The 18101-nt window shown below is 42.4% G+C and overlaps 1 protein-coding gene across 4 annotated transcripts in view; it reads right to left on the reverse strand.

Annotated features, from left to right (window-relative positions):
- The window catches only part of Btbd9 (BTB domain containing 9), a 369488-nt gene that overhangs the window by 282565 nt on the left and 68822 nt on the right, over positions 1-18101 (reverse strand). The window contains exon 7 of one of the 4 annotated variants that reach the window (XM_028885045.2): positions 1981-2466. The exons of the other annotated variants lie outside the window; for them this stretch is intronic. Coding sequence (XP_028740878.1) covers positions 2103-2466 — 364 coding nt within the window. The 3' untranslated portion in view covers positions 1981-2102. Of the gene's footprint in view, positions 1-1980; positions 2467-18101 lie in introns of those variants that run through there. 4 annotated transcript variants of the gene reach the window in all.

The raw sequence follows: 18101 nt of genomic DNA on the forward strand, positions 1-18101 counted from the left end.
CTGGATTACCTTGCTCAGCCTTCATACAGGGGGAGGAGCTCGGTCCTGCCTCAACTTGATGTGCCATGCTATGTTCAAGCCTGTGAGAAGTCTGCCTCTTTTCAATGGAGATGGAGGAAGAGTGGATAGATGGGGAGGAGGGTAGGTGGGAGTTGGGGGGGGGGGGCAGAAGGAGAGGAGGGAGAGAAACTGTGGTCAGCATGTAAAATAAAAGAATGTCAATAAAAAAGAACAAGAATTTGTGTGTGGGGGGGAGAGAGAGAGGGAGGGAAGGAGAAAGGGGGAGAGGGAGGAAAGAAAGGAGGAAAGAAGGGAGGGAAGGCAAGCGTGTGTGCATACACATGGAAAGGCATTCGATCTCTCAGAGCTGAGATTATGGACATTCGGGGAACACTTGGCTTGGTATGTGGGTGGGGAGGTCCAAACTCCAGCCTTCCTGGTTTCACATCAAGCACTCTCAACTGCTGAACCAGTCGGCCAGGCCCTAGAAATCCAAACTCTTACCCATGGCATCAAAGAAAGGTTGCCACTCTGTAACTGCCTGCGCTCCATCTGAACGGGTCTTCTTTCTCAGTCTTGTCCCCAAGCTTGGAAGGCTTTTCTACCTCTGACGGTCAGTGCTATCAACTTAACAGAATCTAGAATCAGGCAGAAAGGTCTCCGGAAGCCTAGGGGTGATTATCTTGATTGTGTTCATTCATGTGGAGAGACTGTGGGTCCAGCCTCTCTAGGTGGGGAGGCTGAACTGTGTAAGCGGAGAAAGCGAGCAGAGGGCTAACATGCCCATGTCCAGCATTCTGTTCTTCCAACTTGAGACTGTAACGAGTCCAGATGCTTCATGCTCCTGCCTCCTTGACTCCCTGCCATGATAAACTGTACTTAAACAGCTGGAAGAAGTCCTCTCCCTTAGGCTGTGTTTGTCAGGGTTATTCTATCACAGCAATAGCTACGGCATGATCCAATTGGCTGGCTCCTCCAGTCATCCAGGTGTCAGCTGAAATGGTAACTGCTGTAAAGGGCGCACCTAACTACAGAACCTAAAGCACCCCTTGCCCGACTGTAAGCTGCCTTCATTTTCTATCCCCTTGTCTTGATGTCTCCATAGTCATCACTGCTCTTCAACTTCCCTTTCCTGTTACCTGCTGTATAGAGCACCCTCTAGAAAGTCAACTCCATGACAGCAGGGAACACTTAGCTGTTTATTTGTTAGTGAATAAGCACTCAGCAGTAAATGGTAAGTGTGTTACCAAATAAGCAATGCACCACCCTAACACCTCTTATAGCAGGCTCCTGTAGCAGGCTCAGTCAACCTTGAACACTAACTCCAGTTAATTTAGTTCTTACAATCTGGAGGTTAGCCAGGTCTTTTGCAGATTGGGGTGCAAAATGACAGAATTCATTATTCATTCATCCACTACAATTTTGACTTTGGTCAAGGTGCTAGGTTCAAATACCCCCCAAAATTCTTTCTTGAAGCAGTTCATAATCTAATAAGGCAGGACAAATAAACAAAGCAAGTTATATACTGGATTAGCTGGTAGAAGCTAAAGAAAACGTATTGTGAATGTGTTTCTGTGAGTTGTGTTCACTACAGTTATCAACAAAGTGGTCATGAAAGGGTCCACTGAGAAAGGAGATGGGAAGAATGAGATGGGAGGCAGACAGCAAACGTACAGGGCTTTGAGACAGCAGCTGATCTAGGCTAGGACAGCAGGAGCCAGTGGGGCTCCAGGGGGTGAGGGGAGAGAGCTGTAGGTGGTAAAGCCTGAGAGGGAAAGGGGTCATATTATAGTCAAGGAATCTGGCTTCTGTCTTGAATTAGATAGAGCATGATGGCATGGTTTTATACAGCGCCCGCCTGGTATTTTATAAAAGAAACACTTTCTGGCTATGATGGTGATGGTTAGTGGTGAGTGGTGGTGGTGGTGGTGGTGGTGGTGGTGGTGGTGGTGGTGGTGGTGGTGGTGGTGGGTGGTAGTGAGTGGTGACGGTGGTGGTGGTTACATAACCTTTGGAAATACTTAAAGCCACTGAATTGCAAAGAAAAAAAGATTAAATGCTATGATTTAATGTGAGTTACATTTTAATAATAACATAAACAATCAAACAACAATTTTTAAAAACCCACAAAAGATCTCCGAAATCAAGAGGAGACCAAAGGAGTATAAGATTAGAAGCAGGAAGACAGACAGGTATGAGACCATTGCAATAATCTGAGAGAGGGTGGCGTGGATCAGAGAAGTGGCAGTGGTATGGGGAAGTTGTTCCAGCATGTTGAAGGCAGGGCCAACAAGGCTTGCCATGAGCTGTGGTCCATGAGGAAAAAAAGGAAGCAAGATGGCATGAACACTGTGGTTCTGATGTTGCTGATACAGATGTTGCTCTCTCACACTAGTCCTCCTCCTTCCTGTGAGAACACTGACAGGGGGCTGGAAGTGGAGAAGAATGGGGTCTTCAGAGAGAAGCCTGAGGACAAAGCAACATACCACGGATGTGAGAGTGAAAAGAGGAACAGCTGGCTCCTGAAAGCACTGCTCAGTTCCATAATGCCAACCTGAGAGCAACAAGCATCCCAAACGTTTTACCTCAAATTCCCTGTGATTTGTACTGAAACTCATTCCTAATTACATACATGGCAATTGTTTTAGTCATTTAACCATTTCAAGTGTATCATTCAGTGACATTAGTTAACTCATCACTACCAAACTCCATTTCTAAAACATCTGTACCCATAAACAACAAATACCAATGCCCCACCTCCTCCCATCTCTACCAAACCTCTACTGCACTTTCAACCTCTAGAAATCTGTCTAAGTACAGCATGTAAATGTAACTGTAGAACTATCTGTCCTTTCATGTGACTGAGTCCACTCATTATGTTTTCAAAGTTCATTTACACAGCATGTACCTGGATTTCATTTCTTGTTAAGGTACAGTAATAATACCTCACTATTTATAGAGCCCACATTGCGTCTGTGCACACACCTGGTGATGGACATTTCCCCCTTTGGCCATGTGAACACTGACATGCAAGCGTCTGTCTGGGTCTCTGCTTTCAGCTCTTTGTGGGATACACCAGGAAGTAGAATTGCTGGATCCTGTGTGATTCCATGCACACCTTGAACTGCACAACTGTCCACAGCAGCAGCTGTAACCATGTTGTGCTCCTACTGGCGATGCACAAGGGTTCTGTTTGTCTACATGCTGCCAACACTTACTTTCTGGTATCTGGGTTTTGTTTTTCTTTTTTCTTTTCCTTGCTTTGATCACAGTCATCCTAATGGTCGTCAAGTGGTTTTTCACTGTGGTTTGTACTTGCATTTTTCTAATGCCTAATGATGTTGGTCATCTGTCATATATTTATAAGCTATTTATACACCTCCTTCTGGAGAGATTCTACTCAAGGGTTTTGCTATTATCTTTGAAGACCGTCACCTAGTAAATATTCTCTAATAGGTCCCCTGTTATCAGAAATAAAGTTCAAACTCAGCAACATCATCCTCAGATCCGCCCTCAGTTCACTACTTCCACCTCCTTTCGGACCTCCCCCCCTGGCTGGCGTGTTGCACACACCCTGCACACTTCTCTGCTTCTCTCGACACTGGGAACCCATCAAGCTCCTTCTCTTGCTGAGGTCTCCACATAAGTCGCTCCTCCTGTGCCTCTTTTCTCCTCTCCTTGAATCCTCGTATCTTCTTCAGTCTCAATGGCGACACTAGTACTCTTTCGAAAAGATCTTCCAGGATCTCACAACAAATCCCAAACTTCTCCTACACAGCACTTATCCCACAATAAGTCGAAGAACTATCTCTGTGACTGTAATGGAAATTGGTCTTGCTATCATATTGCCTAGAATGTTTCAGGCTTTCAAGAAACCTCTATTAAATGAATATATGAATCAAGGAACCCCCGCTCTCCCCCACACACCTTTGTGAAAAAGCTGCTAAATTCTAAGGGTTATTTTGTTTGACATTCTGCTTTTAAATTTCTAGCCACAAAATTATATTTTAAAATTTGCAGTACAAACTATATAAAATACGAATAGGTTTTGTTTAATTTCCACAAGTGCTTGCTTCCATGTATATCTGTGCACCACATATATGCCTGGTGAACAAGGAAGCCAGAAGAGGCAGTGGATTCCTGGAACTAGAGTTATAGATACATGGCTCTGAGCCACTGTGGTGGTTTGAAAGAAAATGCCCCCCCCCAAAGGGAGCGGCACTATTAGGAGGTGTGGCCTTGTTGGAGGAATGCATCACTGTGGGGGTGGACTTTGAGGTCTTTCTTTCAAACTATCACTCAGTGTGATAGTCAGTCTTATTTCCTGTTGCCTCTGAGTCAAGATGTAGCACTCTCAGCTCCAGCACCACATCTGCCTGCAGGCCATCATGCTCCCTGTCATGATGATAATAGATTGACCCTCTGAAACTGTAAGCTACTACCTCAATTAAATGTTTCCTTTATGAGTGTTGCCATGGTCATGGTGTCTCTTCACAGCAATAAAAACCTAACTGAGACAGCCACCATGTGAGTGCTGGGAACCAAATTTGGGTCTTGAGCAAGAGCAGCCCATGCTCTTAGCCACTGAACCATCTCTCCAGGCTAGACTTTTAGTTTTGATATTCATTTAGCTATCCATGATTCAACAATGTTTCTTTGCAGCAAATCTGTAAGTATACTATCCTCTAGAAACACATCAAAAACATTTATGTTTTATTTTCAGTAAGGAGTGATAGAATTATTTCAATTTCACTCACCAAAATAGTATAGATTTTCCTGGCTGAAACGATTCATTTCCCTCTCATTTACACACTTATTTGTGAGGGCAGCATGAGGTGTGCCATAGGAATCATCTCTCTTCAAAGCCCATTATGTATGCTTTGTAATTTACTGGAAATTGAAATGATCAGTAATCATTTCTTCCTATTCTCTTGTCAGGCTAGAGTCCTTTTTCTTTCTTTTCATTTTTTTTTTTAAGAGCTTTCTTTTCAGGTTTTACCCAACATATTTTTAAAAGTCATTTTTCCTCTTCTTTTAAAATGGAAATGTGCCTACAAAGTTCAAATTTTTAAAACAGTGCATTTCTAGATGTCACCTTAAAAAAAAGGATAGAGCAATTTCCCAGCAGACTTTCTCTTTTGCCCAATTCAGGCATTTCTCTTTCCCTGGAGATATGTAAATAAGTAAAGAAGTGCGGTCCATACACAGAGGGAAACAGCGCCAAGACGTTTCCCTGAAAACCATGCTATCATTCACTGCTAAGGGTCACTGTCAACATGTTTAGGCCAAGAGCACAATCTGCCTTTAAACCGCTGTAACTTGATAGAAAGGATAAAAGTTTGACACGGGATTCCTCTAAAGAGAGCAGGGCAAAAGATGAGCAATAAATCCCTAAGGAAGTGGCTACAGCCAGGCAGAAATTATAGAAATGGATGAGGAAAATCAATAACCACAAAGAGGACAACAGAACCTATGGACCTGTAAATCCTAAGGATTCAAATCCTCAAGAGGGTTGTCATTGAATTGGAATTCTCCCCCCAAAAAAGTCAAGTCTATCTTCTTAACTGGAGTTCATAATGTGCTTTAAAAAGTAAGCTCCAATGTGACTCTTTACCGCCCAGCTCCATAAATACGCCTGGCACTCAGAGACAGTCATAAACATGTCTGAGCAGTCCGATGAACTATCAAAGCTGCCGAGATAAAGCAGGGGCTAGCAGAGTTGTCACAAGCCCCAGATGCCAACCTCTGGTGTCTTTACACAGATCTGTCCCCACCTAGCCAGCTCTCAGGTGAAACAGATAATGGACATGAAGCAGCCAGCTATGGGCTGGCACAAAGGCACTCCTGACCAGTCCTAACTGCCTGGTACACATGACACTCCCAAGTTTCAGGAAGGGTCACATCTGCACACTGACATCCTAGAGCCTCTCTGGGGGGCACATCTTAGTCCCCAACATCAGCTTGGGCAGGAGTTTTTCTGTCCAACTTGAAAAGTCAAGAAACACAGTAAGAGTTCAGGGGCCCTGCCTATCAGAGTAGAGGAAGGAAGGAACTGAAAAAGATTTCTGGAGAAGGGAAAGCCCTCTGTGGAAATCACCATGTTTCTGTAGAGCTAAGTTGTGGGAATGTATCTGTGTGCCCACTTCCAGCCCATTACAGCCTGTGCTCCAGAAAGAACATTCACGGACTAAATTCAGTACCCTCCACTCACCCAATCCTATGAAAACTGGGACTATTCCCTTTCTGCCCCATCTTCTCATCCCTAGTGGCCTCTGTATCACTCCAAGAGCACACCTGACATGTCTCATCATAGCTAGTCACTGTTCCCTTAACCTGGAACACTGCCACACTAACTTATTTCCTAATCTCTTCAGGTCTCCCTCAGACTGTCACCTTTCAATGAGGCCAGGCCTATCAGAAACAGCACCCCCACTCCTGTAAGTGGCCCACCCCTCTGCCTTGGTGCACTTTATCTTTACTGTCTATCTCTCCCCATTAGGACACAACTTCTATGAAGATGGGCATTTTGTGCTGTCTATACTTGCTGATCCTCTGTGTCCATGAAACTCAGGCTGTCCAGACAGGAAGGTCAAGTTCACTCTGAGTAAAGAGTGTTTAAAGACACAGAATACTGAACTCACACAGTGTGGTCTTGGAATCTCTAAACAGTCTACTTTGGTTGAATTTTAAGGTTTCAACAGACAGTGAGCCCAGCAAAGCAGCAGGGATCTGAGGCTTGCGAGGCAATCAGTATGTGCCAGGATTTGTTCTAATTCTCCCTCAAAGAAGTCACCACTGTTTTCCTCATTGCAAAGATGTGCAAACTGAGGGCGGAACAATGACTCCGAATGACCTGGCCCCAACAGAGTAGAGCCACTAGACTCCAGCTGTATGCTACGGACTTGGATCTCATGTACAGATAAGGAAGGGCGGGCCCTAACAAGTTTTCCTGTGGGAGATAACAGGAGCTGTCATTTAAGACACAATGTGAGAACAGACAAGGTATTCTATTTGTACTGAAATGTGATTTTAATTGTATGTTACTAAATAAAGTTGCCCGGGGGTCAGAGCTATTAGAGCCATAGAAAGAGCGTGGCAGTGGTGGTGGTGGTGGTGGTGGCGGCGGCGGCGGCGGCGGCGGCGGCGGCGGCGGCGGCGGCAGCAGCAGCAGCAGCACACGCCTTTAATCCCATAGATTTCTGTGTGTTCAGGGATACAGCCAGCATTGGAGACATACGCCTTTAAGACCTAGAGGGCTGTACTTACAGGCAGTGACAAGGCAGTCATGTGTTTGGGTTTACAACCAATGAGAAGGCAGAACAGAAAGACCATTTAAAGACATACACACAGAAAATAACTCTCTTTTGGGAAGCTAGGAGCACCACAGGAGGAAGGGTGAGATTTTTAGCTCTGAGCTCTGACCTCTCGGCTTCCTCTTTTACATTGGTTCTGTGTTTCTTATTTAATAAGATGGTTGGTTACATCTACATCATGGTCCAAGCTGGATATACTGAAAGCAAGAGGACAAGAGGAAGAAGTAGGGATAGATTTGAGGGGAAAAAACTAAGAAAGTCGAAATTAGAGTTTCTTTTTTTTTTTTTTTTAATGGTGTGCTCTGCCTTTTACCATTCTCCACATATTTACATAAAAAAGGAATTTAAAATATCAAAAGCTGAATTCAAGTCAAAGTAACATTGTATTATGAACTGGGTCAGGCTACAGACAACACAAAGCAGGGATCTGCTAAGACAGGAGCAGAGCATTTGGCTGATCATAAAGATACAATTAAGGGCTGCGACCTCTCCTTAACCCAGTTCACTTTGCAGCCAACCACACAGGAGCTGAAGCAGTGTCCAGCGAACTTGGGCTCAGGTGCAAAGAGAACCCACAACAGAATGCACATAAAATAAAAATCAATAAATTAAAAAATGTGTAGTAACAAAGAAATGTGACAGACTGAATCAATTTACTAACAAACTGGGGGTAAGCAAAGAATTAAAGTCCTCGTATAAAAAACATCGTCCACAGGAATTATTTCCTTTAGGATTCAGATGAAGGACCACCACCACCATCAAGCAGCAAGTTAGCCCACTCTGAAATAATTATAAATACAAATATTTGCCCAGTACTTAATGCGTAGAGAACAGAAACAGCTATAACTATGAAAGTTTAAAGGCAGGACAAAAGAAACAATAATAATCTGTTTAGCTTGAATCACAAGACTCTTGGGCACATTTCATTCTGATACTTCTATGACATATATGTAACTGTTTTATATGTCACAGAAGATTTTTAGTCCCATAAGCAAAACTGTCTTCTAAAGTTGTTTGTGTTCTTTATTATACTGAAATCTTTTGAGGTCTGGGCACGAAGAAGTCAATGGACTCCAAATTCCTTATGGGTTACATCCCTAGCCCATAGACGGCAAGCTTCAGAGAACAGGTCCTAACAGATAGATACATTTAGATGGACAGACGGAGAGAGGGAGGAAATGAATACTGCCAATGTATAATTTGCAAAAGTCCCCTTCATCTAGGGTAAAATTCTGACAGCAACATGGACATTTTAATAAAAACATGTTTGTGTGAGTTTAGACTGGAGATAACAGGGCTGCTTTGCCTAAAAGAGATCTAGTCATTCCAGGGGTAAATCCTGGCGGTACTGGGAACCAGTTCACCAGGCACTGAGAGTCAGGTGTGTGCACAAGGAAGTAAGACAGCAGTGTAGTCAAGTAGAGAGCACAGAAACGCCTCGGCCGCTCCCTCCTGCACCATCGCCCTCCCTCTCCCCCTTAACCACATAATTCCTTTTAATCTTCATCTCTTTTCACCTTCGTTGAGAGTAAGGTCAAAACTCTCCAAGAAATGTTCTCAAAACTCTGTCTCTTTTCATAGCATTAGCTAAATGTAATTCCAGCCTGAGAGCATAGTTCTGCTGTTTTATAATCTCACATAAAACACCAGAGTTACAGATAACTTCAACATTTTCTAAAATTTTACTGCATATGTGACATCCTGAGTTTCAAGAGGTTCCTGCTTGATTATATACATTTTAAGTTTTTTAAATAATCTGGTCTGAAAACTTTATGTCTTTAAGGTAATTAGAAGTTAAAAGGGGAAAGTACAGTAAATATTAATGTATTGACCTCTTGTAAGGAAGAAAAGAAAAACAAGAAACAGATGGTCTATTTTGATGAAAATGCATTCTTAACCATATAAATTATATAGTATTAATTTTTTTCTGTTTCTAAGCAGGTGAATTTCAGAGTAAAATCCTTGGAGCAATAGAAATTAAAACCTATGGTGGCACACACCTTTAATCCCAGCACTCGGGAGGCAGAGGCAGGCGGATCTGAGTTCAAAACCAGACTGGTCTACAGAGCAAGTTCCAGGATAGCCAGGGCTACAGAGAAAAACCCTGTCTCAAAAACCAAAAAAACAAAACCAAAAACAACAACAACCACCTGTGGTTAGCTTGCTGGACAAGCACATGACTTGCCATAAAATGGAGTGTCAGTCACACATCATACTTGCCACTGAAAAGTGAGCACACAGCTATGAAGAGGGGGATTCTGTGCCCCTTACATGGGTGCTGGAGAAAGCTCCACGAATCCTGCTATTGTCTTGTCCTCGGCACAAGGAACTTACCCGAAGTACCCAATGGCTAATTCAACCTTTCTCAGGGGGATAAACTTTTTCAATAAAAGAAAAATGAATGGAAATGCCAGCAACTTTAAATTATGCACTTAACTAACGTGTTGCCACTTCAATTGCACAGATAAATATTCTAGCCTAAGTTCAAGGGAAGCATGAATGTAAATGTGCACCATAATGAATGAGTGCTATTTAGAGAATAGCTTTAAGGTACACATTAACTTTTTACATCTTAAAAAAAAAATCTGATTTTGTTAGAACACAACTTGCATATTGTTGGAAGCTACCAGATAATCCACTGTGTATTACAGTTTCAACCAATGTATGTTCTTTTATACGTATTTCAAAACTCCCAAAACAATAAATTCTCTGACAACACCATAACCTTGGAGTATTTCCCCAGACTCTAAGACTTGAAAAAAAATTCCAAAAAGGCATGTCATCCCCAGGCTTCCAGAGCCATGGCTGGATTAAAAACAGCAAGCAGCCAGGTGCATTAGACTCCACTCTTGACAGACAGGCTGAATCTACCAGTCTACCAGTGACCAGATGAAGGCTGGGAAAGCTGCAGACACGTTTTCCTTTTCAAATCGATTAGGAAGCTCCAATATATTCATCTTGAAATCTGAGTAAAATCCCATCTCTGGACAAAGAAACAAAGGCTTCAGAAACAACACCCCTCAACTGGAATATGTATGTATGCAATGTCTTTTCATTTAACAAGTGATTCTAAGTCCTTTCTCCAAGATAAAAGTAGAATCTATGGGTTGGCCATTCTTCTGGAAGAGACTATTTCTTAACACAGTCTGTTTCTTTGGCTCAGTGGTTACAAGACAGTTTGACTCAATTCGACTTCTAAACTGGCCACATCAGTGTTTGTTGCTGCTGTTTATTACCAGCAAAACTGGACAAAGAAGACATACCGACTCAGAAGACAAGCATATAACCATTAGAGGGCAGTTCCTATTATTCTAGAATAGTTAGCTGAAAACCAACACTAAAAGTGAACTCTTAAAATCAAGGTCAAATTTAATTGTGAATGTGGAAAAGGACTTTGGGAAGTTAAAAACTGAGATTCAAGTATAGTTTATCTTCTATTTGACAGGAAAAAAGTAATGAATGCATCTGTGCGTTAACCCAAATGGTAGCAGTAAGTGGCTGATACACAGCCTGAGATAGTCTTCACACCATTTCCCGGCACAATCAGTGAGAAATACTCTTTCAAAACTATTGGATAGCATCAATATTCTCGAAATTGTTAATCATCTGCTCCCTCTCTTGAGACACCTACATTCCATTGGTTTGATAGTTTCGCCTCTTTTTCTCTGTTTGCTGGTCTAGCACTGCCAGGGTTCGTTCTATCAATGGCTCTGCATGTGAGCCTGGCAGTTCTGGAACTTCAATTTCCTTAACTTCAGAGTCTTCATTTTCTGAACTTTCTAAAAAGCTGCCATCTAATCTTATAATTGAGTACTGAGTTTACATCTTCCCAACCACCAGTGAAGCATGGTGCCTGACGGGACAGACAACGATATTCCTCCTCAGGGATCAGTATTTGAGCGAGAATTAATTTTACATATGGACAGTTCATTCGTGAACACTTTTATACTACGATGACTGCCGCCTCCTATGAAATCTCTGAGACTATGCAGTGTGAGGTAATGCACCCACACATGAAAGCCACTGACAGCACCGAAATGTTCCTGTTTTCTTGGACCAGAGCTGTTTCTGAGGCTAGACGCACACCCTAGCATGCTACCTTTTCATCCTATCTCCACGGCCTGCCATGGCAGTACTCACAGACTGAGGCAAACAATGCCCGGAAGGATCTTCCTCTCTGATAGTGTAAGTGACTGGTATGGGCACCATTCTAACTACAGCAGCAAAATTTAAATCCCAACTTATTAATTTAAGCATCTAAATGTATATTTGGCAACTGCCTGAATGCAACCTACTGATGATATAATACGCTTTTAAAAAATTAAATAGTAGATAGATACTACCCTTCAATTATAAAGTGGGCAGGATGGCCAAAGGCAGGGAGGGATTTGACCATCCTGCAGTAAGAGTTATTACTTCATAATATAGAAGTTCAGAATAAAACTGTATTAGCAGTGAAGACACACATGCATGGAGATAGTGTCGTGATAAAGATGGAAAGGACAGTGCTTTACATCTAAAAACCAACAAAAAGACCAGCTTAAGAACACCAAGCATGATGATGCAGATAAGGCTGAGGCATGAGGATCATGAATTTCAAGGCCAGCCTGGATTACACAGTGAGACCCTGTCTTAGAAAACAGAAAAATAAAAGAATGAGCCCCAGACCTCCAAAGATCAATGTGCAAATCAGACTCCTCAGACCCAGATTCTGAAGGTGTATTTAAAACTGCATGGCAGTAATAAACTACGGTCCTACGGTCTGTTCCAAGGATGTCTATGTGTGGCTATGGATTCTTCTCTAAGATGACACCATAAACTAGTAAGGGCAGTGTAAGCAAGTCTAATAGTGAGTGGTAATCCATGCCGAGGTTGACAACAATCTCTCAACTGATCAGCATTTGGGAACCTGCAAACCTACCATCCTTAGTGGTGGGATGAGGATCGGAGCAGTAGGCTTTTGGCTATACTCTCAACTTTAGTTAGACCTACTTTTCTTAGTTCCCTTCCTTTGCAGATGCTAAGTATATGCAAAGGTTTCCCTTTGTTTCTACTCAAAGTCCCAGGATCTCTGTTTCCAAGAGCTACAAACAAACCAGAAAACAGAGCCTGGCTGTGGACAGATGTTAGCGTCCCCACAGTAACTCTAGATTCGCTCTCCAAGCCTTTGCAGATGCTCTCCACTCTGTCACCTTTGCCACTTTCTATGCGCTGGACCAACCACACTCCACCCTGTGAAGCACCACACACTGGCTTCTGAGCCTGAGTGGCTGGGTTCCACAAGAAGAAATGACTGCTGCAAACCCACGCTTACCAGCCTTAGATGGACAGCCAACCCTGCCTGACAGGCGACAGTTCCCAGGGAAACTCCCTCAGCCTAGAGCCACTTGTTCCTACCTTTCCTGATCCGGCAGAGCCCCACCTCCGGCATTCTCGGGTGATGGCTGTCCCCAGCATGGAGGAAACCAGAAACCGGCTGCTTGGCCCGCACCATCTAGAACTGTGTTTACCCTCTTCTCTGTGCCCATTACACAAAATGTTAGCAGATCTTATTCTACTGGCTATCTTTCTCCCCACCTCAACCTCAGCTTCCTGGATCCTTTCCCTGGTCCCATGATCGTCAATACCATGTGCATGCATGTCCAGCTTCCAGACTGTATTCTTGACCTTCCCAGAACAGTTTCTCAAAAAGTTATTGACTTTTCTTTTTCTATCACCTCACCTCTCAGAACACTTGAAAATTCAACTCCCTTTTAAATTAAAAATAATGAGGGCTGAAGATGCAGCTCAGTGGTAAAGTGCTTGACAAGCATGCACAAGACCCTGGCTTCAATCTCCAAGGTAGTTTGAATAGGAACGGCCCCCAAAGGATCGCAGATTTGAAATCTTGGTCATTAGGATGTGGTCCTACTTGATGGGAGATTAGGAGGTATGGCCTTGTTAGAGGAAGTATGTCACTGGAGGTGGACCTTGAGGTTTCAAATGTGCAAGCCAGCCCCAGTCTCTCTTCTCTTCCTGCTGCCTGCGGAATCAGAGGTAGAACTCTCAGTTCCTTCTCCAGCACCATGTCTTCCTGCATGTTGCCATGCTTCCTGCCATGATGATAATAGACTAAACCTCTGAACCTGTAGGCCAGGCCCAATCAAATATTTTCCTTTATAAGAGTTGTGTGATCATGATGTCTCTTCACAGTACTAGAACACTGATTAAGACAGCATGTATATATGCAGGTGCAACTACACACACACACACACACACACACAATATAACAAGTATAACAAAAGACAGGTAAAGTCCTGCTACTATGTTCCCCTTTTTCTTAGCTCATTGTCAGGTTCTGTTATCAATATCAAAGTTTGGTATGTATCCATATCACTTTGTTCACATAATTCCAAATAAACTCTTTTATATATACAAGGTTACTGACAAAAGAAGTATAACTAATACTATCTATAATATGTATTCTGTATAACCATTTTTATGATAATCTCTACAGGAATTTATAGGGATACAAGTATTATTCATTTTTTTTGTTTGTTTGTTTTTGTTTTTTTGAGACAGGGTTTCTCTGTGTAGCTTTGCGCCTTTCCTGGAACTCACTCTATAGACCAGACTAGCCTCAAACTCACAGAGATCAGCCTGCTTCTGCCTTCCAAGTGCTGGGATTAAAGGCATGCGCCACCATCACCCAGCAATATTACTCATTTTTTAGGCTGGGTCTTGCCCTATAGCTCAGGCTAGCCTCAAACTCTTGCCTCTGCCTCCTACGAGCTGGGACCTCATGCACCTGGCTGTATACTACACAATTATCTTAATGCCTTTCTTACTGATGGGTATTGCAGTCATTGTGTTATTGGCATTATAAACACTACGGCAGGAAGCATCCTCACATAGGTTTTCTTTGAACACACTTTACCAGCCAGTGACTGCTGGCTGAATGGACATATTCCTATGTCATGGTATAATGGTGCACATTTTCTTCTCTAACCCACTCTATCTGGCGTCTGCCACCAGTGTCCTGCTGTCCTGGTGAACAACGCACTGCTGTCAGCACCTGTGACTCGGCTTCTTTCCTATGTGATTTCTCAGCAACACTAGCCATCAACAAACTGGCCCTCCTCCTTAGAACCACACCTTTCTTTGATTCAATTTATTTCTTCCCTGTATTCAGCCAGTCATCACCTGACACTGACTTTTACTTTGAAATAGCCTTCAGAGTTCCTCTTTCTCCCCATTTTAAACACAGATGCTAACTCAACACCGATTAGTGAGACTTCCCCTAAGTGAGTTTCTTGGCCTTGGGCTATTGTGGAGCTGTCTAATGCACTACAGGATGTCTTTCAGTCTTGCTACTAATCACCACAATCTAGCAATACCTTCTCCTTTAGAAGGATCCCCAGACCCTGTCAATTGCACACAGAGAGGCAAATGTGCCCTAGTTGAGAACTACTGTCCTAGAAGGGGTCCTCATGGGAAAAACCTTAAAATCATTTGCACAAAACTCAACCCATCCTTCCAGGCCAACACATCGATTTCTTTTCTATGAAAATGTTGTGTTAGTCAGAGACAAGGTGCTCATGCTATACCCACTGCAGTAAGATAGTTGAGACAGCTGACAGAAAGCACCAAGGTTTTCTCTGACTCATGGTTTCAGTCATTTCAGTCCATGATTGACTAAATCTACTGTTTCTGGGCCTGTTGGGAGGTGGGGCCATATGTCAGAGCAGAACTGCTACAAATCAACCAGCAGAAGCAGGGCAAAGACTACTCTACTGCATGGTGGCAAGAAGCAGAGAGAGAAGTGAACTACCACAAACAAGACAGACTTTTCCAGGGCTCGCCCCAGGTCCCTACTTCCTCCAACTGGCCCCAATTCTTTCTGTTTCTAGCACTTCCTAATAAACCCATCACACATTCTGAAAGACCTCATGATGTAATCACCTTCCAGGAGCCCCAGCTCTGAATATTGGCTGCACTGGGGCCAAAACCTTCAAAACACTGGGTCACCACACCCTAATCATAACACCAATCAACAAACAGATTAATGGCAGTTTAAATTTATAAATAGCCAGTGCAATAAAACAAATGGGTAACAGGACCCTGCTCTGTAGCCCAGAATGATCTAGAACTAACTCCGTAGCCCAGGAATCATCCTCTAGCTTCAGCCTCCTGAGTGCTGGTGCTACAGGCACTGGCCACCATGCCCAACAGTAAACCATGATTTGCTTATCATTTTGATAAAATCAAATAGTAATACCTCCTATTGAAAAGGATATGGAAAAAGACATGCTACTATACACTGCTAGGAAGACACTCTACCTCAGTACTTGTGGGTGGGACCTTTAACATGAACATAACCTTTTGACACTGCTTCTCTACAGATAATCAAATAATTCAGAAGGCTTACTGTCCTATCACTGTAAACTTAGAAATACCTTAAAGGTCTTTCAATGGATAAATTGGGAATAGTAATACAGTTAATATATTCTGCTCCTGTTAAAAGAGATAAACCAGATTTTTATGTAGTAACAGGACAGCCACAATAACAAGACAGTGGCAAGGTTTCAAACAGTATATACTAGCTAAATGCCATTTTTCTTTGAAAAAGTACTTTCCAAATTATCTTACAGACTAGCAGGTTTCATCATGGGCTCTTCTCCCTACACCCACTGTCACGTGTGCTGTTCTGCCTCGTTGTTATTCCTCTCCCTTCTCTCTGCTCCACTCTGTCCCCTTTGTCCCCTCTTGCTGGTCGCCCTTCTTCCTTTGTGCTTTCATATGTTACATGCACTCCAGAACCTTCTTTCTCCTCCTCCTCCTTCTCAAGACACCTTCTTCCATTCATGGTCCTTTCTACTTTAATGTCCTACCCACATATGTAAGTTTATGCATGAGAGAATAAACAAATATGTTTCTTTCCGACTCCAGTTTATTTTGTTCAACAGGACTTCCAGTTACATACATTTTTCTGCAATGAAAGTCCTGACTTCATTCTTTACGGGCAAATAAAATTCCACTGCATTATGTCCCCCATTTCCTTACTCACTCATCTGTTGGTTGCACTGGTATCTAGGCTGGTTCCATTTCTTAGCTGCTGTATCATAATGTAACAACAAACAGGAATGTGTGAGTGTCTCTGTGCTACACTGACTTTGAGTCTTTTGGGTGCCTATCCAGTAGTATTTTAGCTGGTGCACAGGACAGTCTGCTCTGGTTTCTAAAGGAACCTCTCCACTGACCTCCATGTTTCCACTCACACTAGCAGTATATAAGGATTCCTCCTGCCCTACATCCTCATTCATTGTCTTGCTGAAGCAATTCTGACTGAGATGAGATGGAATGGCAAAACAGCTTTAATTCCCTGATGGCTGAGGATGTCTGAATGGTTTTCTGAAGGTTCTTTGCCCACTAAATACCATTTTTATAAATAACACATTTCTGTATGACTATACTTAGAAAAAAGACAATACACACTATATATTGTAATGAATATGTGTCAAAAGATAAGTAAAATTTCTACAGTCATATTTTAAATTTATTACAAAAACTAATGATGATTATAAATGGCACTCTTTTTTTTGTTGTTGTTGTTTGGTTTTTTGGCTTTTTTCAAACAGGGTTTCTCTGTATAGTTCTGGTTGCCCTGGAACTCACTTTGTAGACCAGGCTGGCCTGAACTCACAGAGATCCACCTGCCTCTGTTTCCTGGGTGCTAGGATTAATGGCATGTGCCACCACTGCCCAGTAATAACTCTTCTTTTAAAATCTCATGGAATAGTCAAGTTTATGAATCATTCCTTAAGTTTTTTAGTTTCTTTAAAGTAGGCTTATACATCTACCACCTTTATTGCAACCAAATATCATGAGTTGAAATATTGCTCTTACCCAAGGGAAATCAATGGTAAAATGGAAGCTTACAGAAAAATACTTTTTGTTTGACAGGTTATGGTGTGATACATCCATGAATCACACTGAAAATCTGTCCCTTGAAATCGCAGAAAACAATGTGTTTACACAAAGAACATGGCCCAAAGTTCTCCAATAAAGAAAAGTGTTTAATCAAAATATTTGTTGGCAGCTGGTTAGTGCTGATCTAAAGTAGAAAAGAAAATCAGTGTTGTTGTAGTCCTTTGTTTTAGGTATAAGAGCTGAATATGCAAATTAGCCCCAAATGGAGCCTCATTATCTCTTTTACACTCCAAGTGTGATTTTAAGCACTGTAGGTATACACACACACACACACACACACACACACACACACACACACACACACACACACACAGAATGCACATCTATTTCAACAAACCATGCACATCATCTGTTCAGAACCAGGAGCTGCACACATGCTTCTCCAACATTAACCGCAAGGCAGATGGTAGGCACTGATCAACAGACACAAAATAACCCCCTAAGTCCTACTCCCTCAAACAACCCTCTCATTTCTTTCCTTTAGACAAATATCAAGCAGCTTTTCCTTGCTATTGATTTGCAGCTCCACAGTTACAATGGGCAATGCAAAGGAGGATTTCAAAGAAGGAAAAATGTTTCTTGGCACAGATTTGCTTTCATAGGCTTAGGCAGGAGATAACACTAACTTGGAAACTCACAGCATACTGTATTTTTTATCAGCATCTAATGTGTAAATGAGCTCTTTCTATAACTGGAGGTTTAGCTTTCAAAATACATAATTACTGATCATTTTAGTCTGCATCACATTTCTTTTGCAGGGTGAAATGAACTAAAACAGCTGTTACGTCCTAATAGCTTTATAATGTGCAAAGAATTTCT

The sequence above is a fragment of the Peromyscus leucopus genome, chromosome 16_21 (genome assembly GCF_004664715.2).
Source record: "Peromyscus leucopus breed LL Stock chromosome 16_21, UCI_PerLeu_2.1, whole genome shotgun sequence".
NCBI lineage: Eukaryota > Metazoa > Chordata > Mammalia > Rodentia > Cricetidae > Peromyscus > Peromyscus leucopus.